This window comes from Pteronotus mesoamericanus, unplaced genomic scaffold (assembly GCF_021234165.1).
Source record: "Pteronotus mesoamericanus isolate MK-2021 breed Mesoamerican mustached bat unplaced genomic scaffold, CSHL_Meso_final scaffold_54, whole genome shotgun sequence".
Lineage (NCBI taxonomy): Eukaryota > Metazoa > Chordata > Mammalia > Chiroptera > Mormoopidae > Pteronotus > Pteronotus mesoamericanus.
The window spans coordinates 22,377,565-22,398,025 of NW_026555321.1; the positions used below are offsets into that span (position 1 = coordinate 22,377,565).

Consider the following 20,461-nt stretch of genomic DNA (forward strand, 5'->3'; position numbering starts at 1 on the left):
ATTTCCCATGAATGTGTGAAGTAGGGGCCTTCCCAGGCCTGTGGGACTCTATGGCTCTTTGAGCTCTGACTGCACTTTCTATCGGTTCCAACCTCACTGCACAAGGCCCATACCCACATAGTGTCCCATGTGGGCAGCGTGCAAGGAAGGCGATTTGCTCCCTTGGCCTGTCAGTCTGCACTGTGTGAAGGGAAATAGGGCTTTTGTGGGTTCTCAAGTGAATCCGCTGGCCCATTGTCTGGACCCAGCTCTCCACAGAATTCCACCAGCGCAGTGAGAACAGGGGCGGGCTGGGAAAGGCCGGATATGTTCCCAGCCAGGGCTGAAACACTATTCATCCCAGAAATACCCTGTTAACCAGCAAAAAGAGCACAAAGAGGGAGGAGAGGGGAGAGAGTGGGAACAAGGAGGGAGGAGGCGTGAAGGATGCGGAAGGAGGAGAGAGGAGTGAGGAGGGCTAGGAGAAAGAGCAGCCACAGCAGGTAGGGGGACCTGCTTGTTAGGAAAATTCAGGTCCTGGGGATGAAGCCAGAGCTCTAAAGAGCTACGTTTCTCCCAGGGAGACCCTGGCATGCTCAGTGGGATTCATAACGGGAATCAACAGAGAGATCAAGAGAGAAGTAGGATGTGCCCACCAAGGAGGTGACAGCCCTCTTCCCTCACCTGTGCTACTCAGACCATGCAGAGCATGTGAGCTCGGCAGTAGATGCTTCCTGATCAGAAAACAGCACAGATAAAGTGGTGGGGGCTGGAAGAAGAGTTGCTGGAACCAGGGGTGTTGGGGTTGGGAAAGAAAAAACTCAGAGGGACCTGACCTCCTCATAATCTGAAGGGCTGCTGTGGAGAAAGAGGAACTTTGGTTTTGTGGGGGCCCTTTCAGGAGCACAAGGACCAAAGAGGGGAAATCCCAAGAAGCCAGGCTTCTGGCTGTTGGGACCATCTGATAAAATGGCCAGCTGGCAAAGGTAGTGAGTGCTTCATCTTTGGTGGTATGCAAGCAGAAATAGAATGGTAGCTGGCGAGGGTGCTATGTATCCAAGACCCAAGCTTGGGGTGGAGGAGTGTACCAAACCGCTGGAGCTTTTTAAACCTTGAGAGGTTCTGAATTGAGAGTAGTTCTCAGATTTGGGGCCTAATACCCCACTGTACTTTGAAAGGAAATGATGCGAGTGGGCAGATGAAGTCTAGACCAGTCATCATGTTCAACCTGGAAGACATGAAGCAGAGCCCCAGATCTTGAAGCCAGTGAACTTGATCTTTTCTCAGTTCAGAAGGAAGAGAACTGTAGGTGTCATTTTTTTTTCCTGATGCCTGTTCTTTTGGCCAGAAAACCAAGATGGGAGGGCAAGAGGCTCCAACCCCTCATGGAAACCTTTGCCCCAACCCAGTAGAGAGAACGCAAGGCCACGTTGATGAACAACTCTCCTCTTGAGCTTCCAGCATTGAAAAGGAGGAGGTGACTTCAAAGCTTCCCCCATTGTCCATTGTTAGGAGACCAGGAGCTGCATTTCAGCTTCCACCCAGGCAATAACCTCAGCCCAAGAAGGCCTAGAGTGATCATTCCAATCCCATCAACCGTCTACCAGGGAGACTGGGAAGAGAGAGGTCTAGGCTCACACCACATTCTAATGGCACAGCCAAGCCTGGAGCCGAGGTCAGTGGTCTCATGTCTAATTCCCTCTGACAGGCTGATGGGAGAGGGCTTTCCTTTTCCACATAGCACTTTAGCTGCTTATCAGGTAAGAACAATTCTATAAAATGTATCCTCTGTAGCTAAGGGTGCTGTCCTAAAGCCTGGGGCGTCCATGTTGTGATGGAGAACTCATCTGGTTTCCAAAACTGCCAACTCAAAGCCCTGGTCACTGTGGGAAAGCGACAGCCCCTGCCCTGGGAGATTTTAGGCCCCAGATAAGACACTCACAACCAGAGAAGGAGGGCAGGGGGACCCCAGCCTCTAGCCTGTAGCCTGCTGGCCCCTCACTCTGGGAACCCAGCAGATCTGCTTTCAGGGCAGAAAAAGAGCCTGTCCTGGACCTTCAAATCCCTCTGGAGACATTTCTGCACAGAGGCATGCACTGTGAGTTTCACAAGGCTCGGAAAAGACAGTCATGGCGTTGAGACTATTTGGGATCTCAGGAAATGCGGGATGCCGGGAGCCGGTCAATGCCATTGATTGGGAAACACAAATAAAAGTCTTCCCAGGCTCTCTCCAGATGTCTTGGCGATGATAGAGAGGCTGTAGGAGCGTGAGTAACAGGCAGGGCTGGGCAGGCGTTTCCCGACAAGGAGATGAGGAGTGACAGAAGTCCCATTCCTGGAGGCAGGTAGGAGGCATCCGTGGCGTTAGAGGGACAGCTCTGGTGTGGCCTTGGGCATCACCTCATTGACTCCCCCGACCCACAGCCTCACAGCTGGGGGAGGTGAGAACTATGATCTCAGAGGCAAGGGCGAGACCTTCCCCGGTAGGCTTTTCTCATGGGCCTGCTCCTGGTAATCTGTTGACCCCACACCACCTGCCTCCCTCCGACCTTCTGTACAGTTAACGGTGGCCATGCGGTACAACAGGACAGGGTTAGGACTCCGGGACAGACAGGTCACTGCAAGCAGTTCAAAATCAACCCCACAGAACAGGGGCAGAGTGATAAAAAACAGAGGTATTGAGACTTGCACTGAGTGGTGACTTGAGTCATCAGGGGGCCTTCTGGAGGAAGAGAAACTGGGTCTCCGACGTGCAACCTGCAGCCTCTGAGCCCCCAGACCTGCTTCATATAGCAGGGCTGGGCCCATTGCCTGCTCCCCAGCAATGGCTGTATGTTGCTGTGTGGGAGGTGCCTGTGGAGGGGAGTGACGTCACTGGCACTGCTCTTGCAAAACCCACAGGCCACTGGGCCGGGAAATCAGAGAGGGGGACACAGAACGCAGGCCCTGCAGAGCCGGAGTGCCAGAGGGGATGGGCTTCCTCTTCAGGGCAGGAGGAGAGCAAGGCTGGGTGGTCAGGCAGGCTTTCAGAAGGGGCAGGAGCGACCGTGCTGGGCCAGAGAGAGCTGGAGGGCTTGAGGGGGGTAGAAACTCACGGGGAATGAGGACAGAGTCCACCGGGGAAATCTGGGGGGTGTCTTGGGGGCGGCAGTAGGCCAGTTTGGCTCTCTGGAGAGGGAAACGTGGGCCTCTAAGTGGGGTGAGGGTGGGGGTGCGGTGGGCAGTGAGGCAGGGCACGAAGGTCTTATGCAAGGAGAGTAGTGCCTAAGGGTTGTGGCAGCCACGGTGTGGCAGTGCTGAGGATAGCAGACCCCTGGAAGAGGACGGCAGTGCCGAGTGAGCCCCTGGTGGGAGGTGCACTGTGGAGCAGCTCTAAGGGGCCACTCGGCTCTGGTGGCCCCTGGGGACTCAGCAGCCCCAGTCTGGTCCAGGATGTGTCCAGGTGAATGTGACAGCCTGCCTGGCCAACCCCCACTGCTTCCTTTTCCGACTGGTCACTCCTTGCCTGGCACATCCCCCAGGCCCCTACCACAGCCATCCTCCCAGCGGCCACTGGCTTTCTCTGGCTCCTGCCAGTGTATGCAGGAGCCCTCGGGGCACAGCCCAGTGCCAGTGACATCTGAGAGTCGCTTTGCCACAGATCAGTCTGGGATGAGGGTGCAGGAGGGCCTGGAAGAGGAAGCAGACGGCAGCATGTTCTCCTGATTAACGAGCGCGGGACACCATCCATCGCCAGCCTTCATTAGGGCTGCAGACAGTCATTTTGCATGGGCGTGCGGGTTCTCCTCCCCGCTCTTCTCCAGGGTGATTGATGCCCCCCTGGGTGCCCACATCTCTCAGAAAGTGGGAGGCCCTCTCTTGTGTGCCCACGAGGAGTGGGAGGCAGCAGCTTATTATGCATGGTTCTTACCCATGTGCCACTGGTGCCGAATCATGGCCCTGTCACAGTGGCCGGGGCAAACAGATTCAATCTTCCGTAGTGTTCGTGGCCTTGGAAGACTGGAAAATGCCATGCTGCTCAATTTTAATATGTCTTTGACTCTTCCCACAAAAAATGCAATAGGTAAACCACAGAGCAGAAGCAGGCTCCTGGCCAGGCCTGCACCGTCAGTGTTGGGGTGTTGATTTAAATCGTCCCTGAACCACTGTATCCCTGTGTGGTTCTCTTGTTTTGCTGCCCCTTAGCTCGCTCTCTCTCTCTCTTTGCTGCTGGGTTGTTGTCCGGGAGGCATCTGGGAAGGAGCTTGGCTGCAGGTCTGGTTAAAGGCCTGGGAGTGGGTGGGGCTGGCAGCAGTCACACCTGGGCCAGAGGGCCGCCTCAGCGGTCTGCTCTGCCTGTGCCCACTCACACGATCTGGCCAGTTTGGCTTCCGCCGGCAGAGGTTGGATGCTGGAGTGGTCTGGAGATCCTCAGCCAGTGGTGGTGAGATGATTTTCTTGGTGGTTGTCTGGCTCCAGCATATTTTCAGACTTAGAAGGGCTACATGTGGATATGAGAAGGTGCCTGGCCATCTGAAAGGAAGAGAGATTACAGATGTCAGAATGGGAAAGGGAACTGAGACTGAAGGAAAACAAAGGCTATAGCTCTTTGGGACTTGTACCCCAAACGGAAGGCTTTCAGTCTCCCCTCCTCCCTATTCCTATGTTTAGTCTGTCTTGCTCAGGGTTTCTCCTTCATTGGAGAGCAGCTACCAGCCCTTGCATCACCTGGTCCCTTCTCCATCAATGAACATATGGAGACGAGAAGTTGTGCTCAGGGTCGGGGCTGCGGTGAGGGGGCCCCAGGCCACTCTCAGAGGAGGGCAGCACACAGAGGGAGTGCGGGAAGACCAGTCTCCTGGGGGCGGAGCCCAGCACTGAGCTTGCCTCTCCTGTTAGGCAGGAGAACTATGGAAATCCTTTCACTGTAAGGACTGAACCCATCAGGACTGATCCATCCGGAAGATTAGTGGCATGCCATCCAGACACTGTCGTCTCCCTGCCTTCTTTATGATGTGCTACCCTGACTTTGGCCCCTGGGGAAAACTCAAAGGGTAGTGGATCTGCTTGCTGACCCCCTGTCCAAAGGCTATGGATGCAAGGAGAGACTCTTGTCTGAAGTTCTTGGGAGCCTCTCCAGAAGGAACACGCTCTGGTGGCACATGAGACAGTAGATAGGAGAGGATCCCACTGCTCAGCACTGCATGGGGAGGAGTTCAGAGCAGGGTGGCGCTGGGAGTGCTGGCTTTGGGATGTGGCCATTCATCCAGAGCAGAGCCAGAGTCAGGAGCCCCTTAAACTCCAGCCTTGTGTCCTCTGCCTGAGCACCAGGACACAGAGAGGAGTACTGAACTCAAGAAAAGTGCCACAGTGCTTCTTGGGCCCAAGTGTGTCCTGGGGGCAGGGGAGCCACGTGGCTACCTGGGCTCCTTCTTATTGGCCTTCCGCCTTGCTTCAGACCTGGCTGGAGCCATCCATACAAGGTCCGGCGGAGCCTCAGGAGCAGCTCGCAGGACGGGAATTTAGTGCTCTTGCTGCAGCCTTGGCCTGACCCCAGATCCCCCATGTACAGTGGGGAGAAGGAAGCTACAATAAGTATCTCTGTGGTTGGGCAGTGGTGGCTGAGGAGAAATTGGAGCATGGCTAGAAGACTAAGTGTGGCTTCTCAATCAGTTGAGGTTACCAGGGCTGGGTGGAGTCGAAACTCATCCTCCAAAGTGGGCCTTAGGTGTGGAGGCTCATAGGTTCCAGCTAAGGACCTCAGGCCCATCAGAGACTCTGCCAGGTCCAAACATGGAATGTAACAATGACTACTCTTTGAGTACCAGCTGTGCTTGGCAGAGGCTGCAGGAAATGCTTGGTGAATAATATCTCGATGGCTCACCTCAAATGTGACATCGGTGTTATTAGCCTCATTTAATGGATGGCTGGATGTTAGCCTTAGCGATCTAAGTGACTTGCTCAAGATCGTACGACTGCATAGCAGTGGAGCTGGAACTCACACTCAGGTCTGTCTGATTCAAGTCCAGTGTGATCAGGACTTGCCTGCTCTGGCAGGTGGTTGCCTCCTTGCAGGCAGTGCTGCTGGGCATAAAAGGAATAGGTACAAGAGATGTGGTTACCATAGGCTACCAGCCTGAGCATCACCAGGACCCTGACAGAAACACATGGCACAGTCGAAAGAGGTGACTGAGGGGAGATTAATGAAGAACTGTTTACCAAGGTTTGCGCAGAGTTTTAAAAAAAAATGGCAACAAGGATGATAAAACACTTAAGGACTAGCTACAGTGGGAGGTTCCTACCACCTTAGGCCTGAAGGACAAGGGGAGAGGCCATGTTACTGGAAAGGGGCTGTAGGAGAGGGCCGCCCCCTGCAGCTTGAGAGGGAGGGCCTGGGATATACCCCCAGTTTCTCACTACCCGTAGCCTTGGGGCTCCCATGGTGAAGGGGCCCAGGCATGTGGTCTATAAAGGCCTGTCTTCTGGGACAGAGTAGAGTGGAAAGGGTGGCACTGGATCTGGAGGAACAAATGAAGACTGCCCTTCACCTGCTAGAATGGTGTCTTTGAAGGAGGCACCTGGCCTACTTCGTGTCTGCATTTCCCAAGCATCCAGCACAGGGCCTGAGAATGTGTTCGAGCAAACCCAGCAGCCTTTTCCCTGGCATTCCATCCTCCTGCTATGGGTTGCATCGTGTCCACCCCAAAAAGGATACACTGAAGTCCTAATCCCTAATACCTCACAATGTGACCTTATTTGGAAATAGGGTCATTGTGGATATAATTAGTTAAGACAAGGTCTTAACTAAAACAGGGTGGGCCCCTAATCCAGTGTGACTGGTGTCCTTGTAAGATGGTCCATGTGAAGGCAGAGACGCCGAGAGAGAATGCTGTGTGATGAGAGTGGCAGAGACTGGAATGATGCAGCTGCAAACCAAGAAATGTCAAGGACTGTCGTCAGCAAACTACCAGAATCTAGGAAGATGCAGGAAACATTCACCCCTTCAATGCAGAGGGAACATGGCCCTGCGGACACCTGGAATTTGGACTTTTAACCTCCAGAACTGTGGGCTAATACATTTCTGTTGTTTTAAGCCAACTAGATGGTGGTTCTGTAACTGAAAATGCAGGCTTGGCTGCCTGCCACAATGAAATTCAAACCTGTGAGACAGGTGCTGGTGCACAAGGAGAGGTTTATTCAGGTTCTATGACCTGGGAGAATGGTGGACTCCTGTCTCAAAGACCATCTCATCTTCTTGTTCAAGACTGGTTTTTGCAGGGATAGGAAAGGGAGGGCTTTTTTTTTTTTTTCCTATCAAATTAGCTTGCTAGCTTGTGGCACACTCAGGCCTTGTCCACTCATCTGTGTAACTTTTGGCACACTCAGTGTAAGACCCTCCCCCTGTGCCTTCTTGGCCAATGGAGGAGATTCCCTGACGCTCCCTAACTGTCTATGGTAACAGTTCTTTGTTATAGCATCCCTCAGAAACTTATCCATCTCCTAAAGCAATTTCTATCTTTTATTAGGGAAAAGCATTTTCAGGGTACAATTGTATAGACTGTGAGGTTGACATAGGACCAAACCAGACCTGGGGGTTCAGGAGGCAGAGGGTCCACCCCAGCTCCAGAGGTTCTGTTTGGTTTCTTGCCGTGGTTCTTAGCGGCCACTCTGAGAACAGGAGCTAGAGTGACCCTCTGAACCCAGAGAGGAGAGAGACCCTCTCAAGCCACATACCAAGTCTGAGGCTGAGCCAGACAGAGAAAGCGGTATTTCTGAGGCTGGTTCCCTCCCTTGCGCGCTTCTCCGATGAATGGGTCATGTCCTGTCACCATGTTCTGGTCAGCTTTCCTGGGAGGGAGGGACATCAGAACCATGTCTCGGGGCCTTCCTGCTTGTTCACGGGCTGTCCCGCACGTGAACCAGCACCAGATCCAGAGTTGTCCCAAGTCCTTAAGGCACATTTCTATGCTAGACTCATCTAAGCTGTAGCTTCTTTCTATTTTCGATAATTAATTGCACCTTAGAAAATAAAATAAACAGAAGGAGAAGGGTGTGGTGGCGAGGACAGCATTGATCTGTGTGTTCTTTAAAAAGAGCAAATTTCACAGTTGTATTTATAATCTAAATGCCTGTTCCGACTCATTCAGTCAGTCAGTCATTCAGCAGATGGGTTGGACTGGCTCATTCAGTTTACTCAGGCTTGTTTCTCTTCCCCACCGGCCACTATTACACATCAATCAATGGAGACATATAATAATAGCTCTCTTTGCCTAACATTTTACACTTGGCAAAGACAGTAAATAAATGTTAGTCCAGTGAGTGTTTTTAAGAATATACAGAGCATCGTTCTGGGCATGGTCTCGCTGGCTCATGGATGCAGGAGAGAATGCCTCTACCTGTGAAGGTCAGGCTTTGACACTCACATATAATAATTTGATCTGCTTGTCAGTTGTGGTGCTGGGACTTAAACGCAGGTGTCCAGAGTTGATTGAGCAATGCCATGTAAGACATCTGGTCAGGTTCTAAGGGATGGAAGTCTCAGCTCTACCTCTCAAGGCACTTACAATGGACTTGAGGAGGAAAGATTGAAAACAAGATTTCAGGTAGAGAGGAGGGAGAAAACAGTCCAGGCAGGAGGAACTGCACAAACACACAGGGGGACGTGGGAGATAAGTTTCCCTTGGGTACTTGAAGATCAATTTGGAAAAGGCGGGCTTGGTCAAAAGGTTCACGAAGGCCTGCAGTTAAGAGTGTATTGTGGAGTTAGTGGAGAGACTTAGAGAGTCTTAAGTTAGGGGAGTGAGATGTGAAGTAAGGGGTGTTTTTAGAAGACTGGTGACATTTCTGTTTCTGAATTTATGTCTTCTAAAACAGCATAGTAATAGGAAGCGCATCTGTAACCCGATCTCTGTAACCCTGCTTGCCTCTTGCCTTCTAGCCTGTGTGCTCATGTTGCCATTCTCCTGTTTGTAAAGTTGCACCAATGAGGCCCTCGCAGTGCTGTTTCTGCTTTATGTTTTATTGCTGACATTCTGAATGCTGTTACACTGTCTCCATAACACTCCAGGAGTACAGACGGATGTGAGTGTGCTTGCCTGCTGGTTCTAGTATTCTCATTTTCTATATAATGCTGCAGTGAACATCTTCATGCTATAGAATGTTTTGTTTTCTTTTTCCTTTGGAATTATTTCTTTTGGATGCATTCTTGGGAGTGAAATCACTGGGCGGTCAGAGGGTTTTGCTTAGTGTGGCCGCATTGCTTTTGAACCATTTCCATTGGCATCAAAAATGCCCTTGGCAGCTGCATGGAGAATGGTTCTAATGGGGACTTCTGCTGAGACACCAGTTAGGAGGGTGTCATTGTGGTCCCAATGTGCAGAAGTGAAGCCTTGGACTCAGGTAGGGTGTCCAGAATGTAAAAGAATATGCCAAAAAAAAAAAGAAAAGAAAAGAAAAGAAAGAAAGAAAGAAAGAAAGAAAGAAAGAAAGAAAGAAAGAAAGAAAGAAAAAGAAAAAAGAAATAAAAGGAAAAAAAAGAAAGAAAAGAAAAAGGTCACAGTGGTCTGGAGAATGATCTGATAAGAGGCTAAGGGAGAACAAGGAATCAAAGCAAAACGCCTCTGAGTTCCACACTGGGCTCCAGGGCAGGGCAATAGGAAGAGCTGATGTAGAAAGAATATGTAGGTGGGGTGGACACCTGGGATGAGGTGTGAAAGGCTCACTGGAATACTTTCTTGCTTCAACATTTTGTAGCTGTTTTGGGCCCTGTCAGAACACAGGCCCCTGAGGCTGGCTGGTGCCCTTAACAGCTCACACTCGACCAGTGCCATCCCCAACCCCAGAGCTGGCAAAGCCTCTCCATCCCATGGCCCAGAGAGGCACGGTGAGGCCAGTTCAGAAGCACAGGGATGAGATTACAGGGAGCTCGGCTTGTACCAGCAGTAGGAGATCTGGGCATGGTGTGAAGCCGGGGCTTAGAAGCCCTTGGTCATGGGACGCTGTCTGAGGGGCTGAGGATGGAGAGGGCCGCAGGCCACCTGAGGAGTCATGTGAGCATTGTTCAGGAGTTGTCCAGTGAGCAGGGCATATGGAGACAAGACAGAGCCTCCAGGAAGGTCAGGGGAAAGAGTTCCATGAGGCCTCTGCAGTGAGGCTGGGCTGGAGTTGTTGGCGGGCTCCTGTGAGGGACAGAGCAGGGCCAGGGAGCTGGGGGCACCACAGGAGCCGGGGATGGTGGGTGGAGGGCGTCTGCTCCAGGAGGTACTCTGGGCTCTCCGTGCTAAATCCAGGTCTGGAAGGAAGCATGGGGATTCCTCAGAAAAGTGGAGGGCCTTACTGCGGTCAGGGGAGCCCAGTGCACTCCGGGTTTGGGAGTTGGGGGACTGTCTTACACGTATTTTATTCATTCGTGTGTGTGTGTGTGTGTGTGTGTGCATGAGAGAGAGAGAGAGAGAGAGAGAGAGAGAGAGAGAGGTTGTCTCTGTGCTTCCATCAACCATTGGCTGGGAAAGGAAGGAGGAAGTGCCAGCTGCATGCCGGGCTCTGAACACCTGTCAGTTTCCTCAGTGTTCACAACTATCCCTGAGATCCTTACTTCTTGCCATTCACTGAGGTTGTAATTGTAGATTTATTTGCATGGCTATATGATTAATTTCTGCCTCCCTGCTTGCCTGCAGGCTCCCTGAGGGCTGGATGTCTGTTCTCTGCTCTGTCTCCATGCCTGTGCAGTGTTCACTCTGCCTGAGGGAGTTACTCAGAGCCCCTTTATGCCACCGTATTTCAGCCCTCTTCCACTGAGCTGGACTCCTTGTGAAGGCTGGTGTGACTTCTAGACTTCAGGAGTTCTGAGGCCATGAGGGCAGCACAGGGTGACAATGGCACAGCTGCACGAGTCCTTGCCTCCTTGGAAGGTCCCTGGACTCGCTTTGTCAAATACCCATGACACACTGCTCGGAGAGCCCTGGGAACCCCTATTCCATCTGCATTTGTTGTTGTATATTGTTAGCACAATGGAAAGACACTGTAAATATTTTCAGTTGAATGTCTGAATAATGCCTCTTCCAAAAGAATGGCAGAGCTGTAAGGAGAAGGTTTATTTGTCACTCTTTCACTGTGATGGGTATCTAATTCATCCCAAATGTCAATACATCCCAAGGTGCCAGTCCAGGCAGAAACAGGAAGCTCCTGTAGAGCCGGGTGGAAGCTGCCTCTTCCTCCTCTCAGGGGTCTCAGACCTAGACCCACCAACCGGACCCCCAGTGGTGGCCCCCTGTGGCTAGAGGGGATATCCTGAGCGTTTCCATATCAAACCCACAGCAGGGAAATTGGTCCTTGGGAAAATTGGGTCTCTCTGCCAGGCTTTTTATGCACCCCATCCTTCTTGGGTTCTTGCAAGTCCAGCCAACTCTTGCCAGAAGCCCCCTTCGGCCCCTACTTGCGGCCTCCTATCCTCTGCTGCTCACTGGCTCCCCCTTCATTCCTGTCAACCCATCTCTGCCTGTTCCTCTGTTGTCTCTGCCATCTCTGTTATCTCTTTCCCAAGAGCCAGTGGAGCTCTCCATCCTACCTTTCCCACCACTGCCCACCCCAAGCCAGGAGACCACAGCCGTCCCCCTTTGCTGGCACACAGCACTATTCTCCCTTTTGGGAGGAGCCCACTATTCCCCTCAGGCAGAAGAACCATTGCCCTTCCCTTTTCAGTCTCCTTCTTAAGGGCTCAGCTAGAATAGCATGCCAAGCATGACTTTGCTTCTTGTACCCCTCCAGGACTCAGCGGGGAGTCCCTCTCTGGCTTCCAGCACTCTAAATCACTGCTGTATCCCCAGCGTGTGTTACCCCCTGGTCTGTACAACAATGCAAGGAAGAAGGTAGGGAGATATCATTAGAAATCTAATATCATTGAGTCTTGTAGATATCTTATAAGTAGCTTACAGTACCCTCTTAGATTCCTTTCATAGTTAAGGAAACCGAAGCTTGGAGTGACTGAATTTTAATAGTAATAGCATAGGTTTTGCAGTACTTTGTCTCAAGCAGTCCCCCACCCAGCCCTGTGTTCTGGTTAGCTCCAGCCCCATTCTGAGGGTGAGGAGAGAGGGAAGTGGAGAGACCCACACACACACATGCAGAGAGAGAGAGAGAGAGAGAGAAGAGGAGGGGATGAGAGAGGAGGTTTGGAGGGGCGGGGAAGGGAGGGGAGGGATTGTCCTGAAGTAGCAGAAGTGGGACCTGCCCCCAGTCTGCCCATATCAGTGGCCTCTCTCCGGTCCATGTGTGTGCCCTGCCAGCTCCCCCTCCTGTGGACAGTGAGTATGTGCTCCCAGCGGGGAGAGTCCAGGCAGTGGGCGTGGGTCCCAGAGTCCTGTCCCCTGTAGATATCAGATCTGACAGCAACACATGCACATCCAGCTGGTTTGGTCCCCATGCCACTGTTCGGGAGCAGAAGTGATGGTAAATATTTAATTGTGCTTCCACCATAACTTTCTGCCAGAGCTCTCAATATGCTTTATAAATGCAAATGAGGGCTCCCTTTCTCTCTGGGGAAATGTAAACCTCCTCAAATCACTTTTATGCAGCCCCCACCAGAGTGCAATGCCATAATCAGGAGCTCTCTGTGCCAGAAAAGAAATTGCCCTTAATCATATCGAGTGGATGGTTTACGGTGTTGTGGTCTCTGTCTCCACGCGGGCAGGATGCGGAGAAACAGATTCCTCTTGACGCAACTTCTGTCCACTAGCGTGGATGGAAAACATTATTTAGAAACAGATTCAATTACAGCTCTTGAGCAGGTGACTATGAATATAATGAAGTCTTAGATTGTATTAATGGGATTCACAGAACAGACCAGTCTTTGGAAGATTTGGGAGTAAAGGCTGATTCTTATTTTTAATTCTGGACTTTTTTTTTCCCCTCACTGCCTGTGTCCTTTTTCTGTTCACTGCTACTTCAACATGATCCTGAGGATGAGGGGGATTGCATTATTCTGGGGACTTTTGTGGCTCTTTGGCTTTATGAGCTTTATCAGGGGGCCCCCGTGTCATAGCAGAGGGACCGGACGCCCAGGTCTGCCTGGTGGGCAGTGTGTTAAAATTTGAGGCTGTCAGCATCAGGGTGGGATGGCCTGTGACCCTGCAGGAAGCACTGTGCCTTTCTGTGTCCTGGTTCCCAGTGCTGCCACGTGGGTTCAGTGGCTTCTGCCTCAGGCCCACCTGGCAGAGACATTTTAATCATGAAGATGAATTTCTTCAGAGCCTCATGGAGTGTCTTCTGAGAAGTGTATTATGCAAATTTGGTGTGTCATTATGATCATTATTAGTGCTGTGAAGTGGAGATGAGGGGGAGAGGGAGGGCTGCTCCACGCAGGGATCGGCCTCCCCAGCTGTCAGAAGAATCAGAGGAGAAAACAAACTCGCGAAGTCTGTTCCACTGCTTGCATTCCTTCAGATGTGCATGGGGTATGACTCTCAATCAAAACCCAAACTCAAGGGGCCAAGAAAATGCAGCTCACTTTACTTACTTTACTCCCTTTGGTTGGTAGTTTTAAACCCAATTCCACTGGGGTGGCAGAAATATAACCTAGGTCACAGGCTGGGTATACAGTATGAAGTTGTTGAAGAGGGTGCCTCATTGGCCCTGTTGGCTCCTGCCCACATGGGCACCCAACGAGATACCCTGCACCCCATCTGACCCTTGCTTACTGTTCATGAGGTCACCACTGGGTGGTTCTGAGGCCCCGTCATTAGACCTCATTCAGACCCTAAGTTTCCATCTGTGTCCCATCAGGCTGGCGGGGTAACTTGCTGCTGCATTGCCACATGGGATGGTGGACGTCCAAGCCTCTATCACCTCCAGAGATTCCTAGTATTATCTCTTCTCTAGGACTGAACACTGGGAGACAAGAGCAAAGGGGATCCCTTTTCTCAACACAGCTCCTTATTCATCCCTCCTACTTTCATTCTCTTGGTCCTGCCCATCAGGTGTGTCTGTTCCCAAACCTTTGATTTATGCCAGGAGTCCTTCCACGTCCTAAGAGGCTAAGATTTTTAATCCTGCATTTTGCGTTCATATCTCTCCACCAGCCTACACTGCACCACTGTGGGAATTTAAAAAGGTGCCCCTCTGGAACAGCTGGATATCCACATGAAAAAAAAATTGTATATTTGATTTATACTTTTCAGCTTATGCAAAAAATTAACTTAAAATTTATCATAGACCTAAGCAAGACAAAGATCTTTGTCACCTTTGGTTAAGCAAAGATTTCTCAGATATGACACCATAAAAGAAAAAATTGATAAATTAGACTTCATCAAAATTTAAAACTTCTGTTTGTTGAAAGACACATTTAAAAGAACAAAAAGTCAAACCACAGAGTAGGAGAAAAATATTTGCAGAGCATGTATCTGAAAAGGAACTTGTATTCAGAATACATAAAGAACTCTCTAAATTCAATAAGAAAACAAACCATCCAATTTAAAAACAGAAAAATACTGAACACTTCACCCCCCAAAATATACAGATGGCAAATGAGCATATGAAAAGATGTTTAATATTACTCATGGTGAAGGACATGAAAATTAAAGCCACCATGGGGTGCTACCACACACCCTTTAAAATGACCAAAATTAAAAATGACTGACCACGCCAACTGGGGTGAGGATGCGGCGGAGCTGGAGCTCTCACACACTCTTGTGTATTAGCCAAAAACCGGAAACAACAGGTAAATGGGTAGATAAAATGCAGTGTGTCTATACAATGGCATACTACTCAGCAATAAAAACGAATGAACTATTGATGCACAGAACATGATAAATCTAAAACAATTACGCTGAGTGAAAGAAACCAGAAAAAATACCCCAGTATATACTACACGATTCTATTTATATAAACTTCTAGAAAATGCCAGTTAATCTATAGTGACAAAAAGCAGATCTGTCATTGCCTGGGGACAGTGAGAGGATGAGGCAAGGACAGGAGGGAAGGAGGGATTACAACCGGACAAGGCAACTTCTGGAGATGATGGATATATTTATCATCTTGATTTTGGTGATGGTTTCATGGGTATAAATGTATGTTGTGACTTATCAAATTGTACACCTTAATTATGTGCAGCTTATTGTATGTCATTTCTACCCTAATAAATCTGTTAAAAAACAAAGAGGCTACTGGGTTTGCAGATCAGGAGCTGATGAGTGGTCTTTGGGGAGCAGTTTCTGTTGAGAGGAGGGGGTGGTCAATGATAGACTGAAAAGAAAGAAAAAAGTGCCCAGTTCTCAGGACATGTTACTGCCATCTCCCAGAAAGCTGGCATAGTAAACAGCAACTCTGTGGTCGCGCGTGGTGCCTGGTGATCTTGGTATGCGTACTGTAGCCACCCTGACGCTCCCAGGAGTCAGGGTATCGGTCTTTCGCTAGAGGCCGGAGTGACTGGTAACCAGGAAGCAGACCACTAGGGTCTGCCATGTGCATTTGTGTTCTGGGTGAGGACTTTGTCAAAGCTGTTTGAGCCCCAGCAGAGTCTTGGGGAAGGGGTTTGGCTTGTATTTGGGCCCAAGAGACACAGGGACCTCCAGGGGGGCATCGTCTCGGGAGAGTGATTGGAGCCAAAGGAGGGAAATCACCTAACGGTGTCAACACAGATGCCTGAAGTTGGGGCAGAGTGGAGGGGGGCAGGCCAACAGGTGAGGTGAGGAGCAGCCAGTGGGGAGGAACAGTGCAGAAGGAGGTGGCCCACGAAGGCCTGAAGAAGGCATGAAATTTGGCTAGTGGATCTACATGATCCTAGAGGAGCCTCTAGGTAAATTGTTGAGGGAAGGATCCATATCTTACGGGTGAAGTGGTGGTGGAGAGGTGACTTCATCTCCCACAGGTGGCTTAGGGTCTTTTGGGGCGGGAGCAGCAGACTTAGCATCAGGAGACCTGAGATGTGCATCCAGCTCTGCTGTGAGCTGCATCACGGGGCAGACTTCTCCCCTTCTCTGCCTCACAGAGGGGCCCAAGGCTCCCAGCACAGATGGTTATGGTCATAATGACTTCATCAGCATAAAGGCCGCTGCTCAGCAATCCTTCCGACTCACCAGATTTTCTCCTTTTGATCCACAGAGACTTTAATGGACACCAGGACGGCTACCGCAGAGCTGGGCTGGACAGCCAATCCTGCATCAGGGGTGAGTGTCAGACCCTCCCTCCTCCGATCCCGCTGGATAGTCCTGGGCCTGTAGGAAGGCTGGGGGAGCAGCGCCGGCTTAAAGCCGCACCTTTGTGGGGTGGGATATAGGTGTGAATGTCTGGGTCTCCTACCCACCCACAGAGAGGCAGCACCAGGGTCCTCGGGCCCAAGCTGTTCCCTGATAATGGTGATACAGACCACCTCTTGACAAAGTCCTTCAGGGAGCCGGCTCCTTGGTGACTAGGATCATGACCTTGTGGGAATGGGGGCAGTGGCTGCCAATAGTTGGGCACTGGGGCCAGTAATGCTGGGGCAGATCAAGCTCTGAGATGCAATGGGGCAGCTGAGAGGGCAAGGGCAATGGGGAGGAGCTGAGGTTCTCTTCACCTGGAGCTTGCCTTGAAGGGGTGGAAGGGGTGTCCAACCTTTTTTCGTCTCTGGGCCACATGGGAAGAAGAAGAGTTGTCTTGGGCCACCCATTAAGTACGCAAACACTAACAAAAACTGATGAACAAAAAAATGGTTTTAAGTAAATTTATGATTTTGTGCTGAGCCGCATCCATAGTCATCCTGGGCTGCTTGCGGCCTGCGGACGGCAGGTTGGACAGCCCACATGCTCTTGATTCATTTGCTCCACGTTCACACATATGGCCAGACCCCGTAGCTACAAAAACGGAACAGCCTTGAGGAGCTCATGGTCTCCTGTGGGGACCACCAAGTTCATGAATAAGCTGAAGCACATCTCTCCTTTGTGGCAGTGGAGAGATTAACAGTCAGGTGTGGGCACAGAGCTGGGAGTGAGAAACTTCAGAGGAAGACAAGGAGCCTTTACAAGCTGGGTTTTGTGGAATGAGCACTAGTCTGATGGTGGTGAATGCGGAGATTGCAAAAATATTCCAAGCAGGAAGAATAGTTGATTAAAGGGGTGGAGTCATGAAAAGACAAAAGAGAGCTTTTGCATGTCTGGGACTTGGCAGAGTGTGGTCAGTGCTAGGTGGGCTGGGTGCAGATGGGAAGGTGGCGTGGTAGAGAAGGGCGGTGACTGCCATTGGACTTTATCCTGTGGGTAATGAAGAGGTCCTGGGCAGGAGAATAAAATATTCACACTTGCTGACAAGATAGTGGAGAACAGTTGAGATAAAAGCATTTAAGAGGCTTTCAGCTTTATGTGGGTCAGAAGAGTCTAACTAAAATAGAATACTCGGAGGGCAGTTTGAGTGAAGCTAAGGAGGAAACGTTGGAGGCATTTGGCAATGGCTAGACTGTCAGGGGAGAGGGAGGAGGTGGAGATGAAGTTCAAGTGCCCGGCGCGGGTGACTGGCCAGCTGCATGGCTTCTTCAGAAAGGGAGGGGGCAGTAGGGGTGAGTGGGCTCTTCATCCCAGAGGAAAGGTAAACGTGGCTGGGGCAGGGTGGCCCAGGTTTTGTCATCTGTGTCATACCTCCTCTCTCCTTCCTTGCCGTTTGTAACTTCTGCCCAGGGCCAAGGTTTGCTCTGTGCCCTGTGGTACACATTCTGTCCCAACAGGCCCAGTTCTGCTGTAGGGATGATTCGAACTGGGCCCTTCAGGTTGCAGGGCGGCCCTGATCTCACCTGCGCGCTCTCTCCTGGGCTCTCACATTTACCCCATCCCGACATGTACAGAAATGCACTGCCCAGGTGCAAGCCTTGGGGTGGGAGGATGAGGACTAGGATGAGCTGGTGTTTCCCAAAAGGATGGGGCGGAGCAGGGCCAAGGAAACCCTGCTGGGAACACTGGGCAGCTAGGGAGCCCTTCCCATTTCTACTGGGGACTTTATGCAAAGCTGATGAGTTGGCAACTTTTCAGGCTGCTTAGATATTAAGAACTTGCCAATCTTTTACAAATTATTTTATTGTTTGAAGGCTTGTATGTTTTCACAGGCCTTTGGTATGATTTATGATTATTAATTTTTTCCTTGAAGTTTGTACACACCACTTGTCTTCTTTAAACTTCTGATCTTCTTTCCCAAGGAAGATTGTCCTTTAGGAAAACATTCAAAATCAAGCTATGCCCTTTAGAGACAGCGGCTGGCTGGGTTGCTTTCTGCTTGCCTCCCCATCCTTCCCTCCACCGCTGGCTAGCAGTCACTGCTTAGCAGCCCTTCCCTGACGTTCTCACTCTTCTCTCGGGGACATACAGCCAGACAGTTGTGCTCCAGGTGTCCTGGGCAGCTTCAGAGCCTTTCTGGTAGGTAGAAAGCAGCAGGAGGGTCAGGCTAGCCCTCAGCCTGGGTCAAAAGGGAGAATCAGGGACTCTGCTTCCATCCCAAGCCCTCTGCCCGTCTCCCTTTGTTCTCATCCTGGACAGTCGCCTTCAATTCTGTGAACACACCGGTGGTTCCCAAGTTTGTGTCCCTAGCCCAGGCTCCCATATCCAGCTGCCACATCTCTCAGTGGATGCTCATAGGCATATCACTCTCAATATGGCTCAAGCAGAATTCGCTCCCCTCTCCCTCCCCCTTTCCCCAGTGTGGGCTCCATCTGAGCACATTGTTAACAGCCAGAAACCAGAGCCATTCTTGACTCCTCCTTTATCATCTTCATTGCACTTGGCCCCTCCTCAGGAATGCCTCCCCCGCATCCCTGACCACACTGGGTCCCCAGCACAGGTCCTCTGGGGGATGGGGAGCTATTCTCCGTAGCACTTTTCACAGTTCCAGGTTTACATTGTTATATGTTTATATTGAATTCATTTCTTTCCCCCCTCCCCCCTCCCCTTTGGCTGTGCTGTAGCCTCCAAGGTGTCTGGGGCTCTGCCTCTTTGTTCACCATTGGAAACTGGTGCCTCCTTCACTACATGACAATGAGTATTTGTTGAAAATTTCTGACTTGGGCAAGCAAGTGTCTGATGGTGCCATTCTTGAAGATGAGGAAGGGAGAAGGTCTTTGGGCAGGAAGAGGCTGAGTTCAGTTGGACCTGTTGAGTATAAAATAAGCCTTTGGGGCACCTGCAGAGAGGAGTGCTGTCAGCGTCTGACTCGTGGGCAGGGGGATGAGTAAGCTGCCCCACAGCAAAAGGAGGGGGGAAGTCTCCCAGGGAGAGTGTCTGGAGGGAGAAGAGGTGACAGCTTTGGGTGGATACCCTGCACTGAAGTGTCATGTAGAGAGAGGAGCCTGCAAAGGGGACTGAGAAGATACAGCCTAGAAGGCAGGAGAAAACCAAGAGGTGGGCCTCTCACAGAAGCCAAGGGAAGGGAGTGTCAAAGGGGACAAAGTGATAGAAGTGGCAAATGCTGCTGGCATTAAATGTCTCCACTGGGCGTAGTTACCAAGGACCCTGTAGGCGACTCACGTGGAGGGCTTCAGAAAGGATAGGAGTGGGAAGACAGGAAGCAGAGAGTTGAAAGGTCAGTGGGGAGGTGAGGAGATAGAGACAGCAGTTTGTGAAAGGAAGGAGGATGGCAACATGGGGCACGGGAAGGAGGGGCCGGGGGAGCTGTGGGCACATTTGCCTTTCTGGGGAAGGGACTCTTCCTGTTGAACCAGCAGGACAAAGATAAGGTGCCTACAGAGAGATGCAAGTACTCAGGTGTGGTGACAAGCCATAAAATGGAAAGGTCTTTCAAATTCTTATCTTCTCTCTGAGGTTGGAGGCCAGTTTCAGAGAGTGAGGGGTGGGAGTCTTGGGGAGCAGGTTGTAGGAGGGCGGACAAGGTTTGCAGTAACTGCTGCTCTTAGAGAGGTGGAGAGAGGCTGCCATGATTGGAAGGGACATGGCCGGGAGGAAGGGCCTCGCCGTGGCTGCAGGCTGCCTTCAGCTGTCTGCCTCTCCCTGGAGCACGGGTGGCAGTGGGATCATCCTGCAACAATGGTGGGCCTGGAGGGGCAAGGGGCTGGGGACACTGGTGCGGGGAGGTTGGCATCTTGTATCATGGAACCTACCCAGCAAGGAAAGTGAAGCCAGGAGGGACTGACCATTGTGACAAAAGACAGGGCCCAGACAGAGGTCTCGGTGAGACTGGAAGAGGACAGGGGCTGAGGCTGTGAATCAGGGCTTGGATTTAAGGCACACAGAGTACTTCAGGGTGTGAGGAAGTCTGGGGAGTGGGGTCAGGACCAGGCATTTGAGATGCCAGGAGGCTGGCTGGGTGGTCCACGTCTTCCTGGGACCCGGGGGGGGGAGGAGATGGGGCTCCCCATCCCCGACTGTCCTCTGCGGTCAGGATCCCATGTGTGCGTGCTTAAGATGGAGAAGGGTGGGTGTGCATTCTTCTGGTAGCCTGGGAGCTCCCAGAGCACTGGGTTTGCCTCCTCCCTAATTCTGCCAGGGGGCCAGCTGGACCCCACCCACAGTGCAGGGCCTGTGAGGTGGCCCCCCCC

The 20,461-nt window shown here is 51.3% G+C and overlaps 1 protein-coding gene across 1 annotated transcript in view; it reads left to right on the forward strand.

Moving 5' to 3' along the window:
* The window catches only part of EPHB1 (EPH receptor B1), a 419,047-nt gene that overhangs the window by 111,849 nt on the left and 286,737 nt on the right, over positions 1 to 20,461 (forward strand). Inside the window, exon 2 of the mRNA XM_054595535.1 lies at positions 16,054 to 16,118. Within this exon, the coding sequence (XP_054451510.1) occupies positions 16,054 to 16,118 (65 nt within the window). The remainder of the gene's footprint in view (positions 1 to 16,053; positions 16,119 to 20,461) is intronic.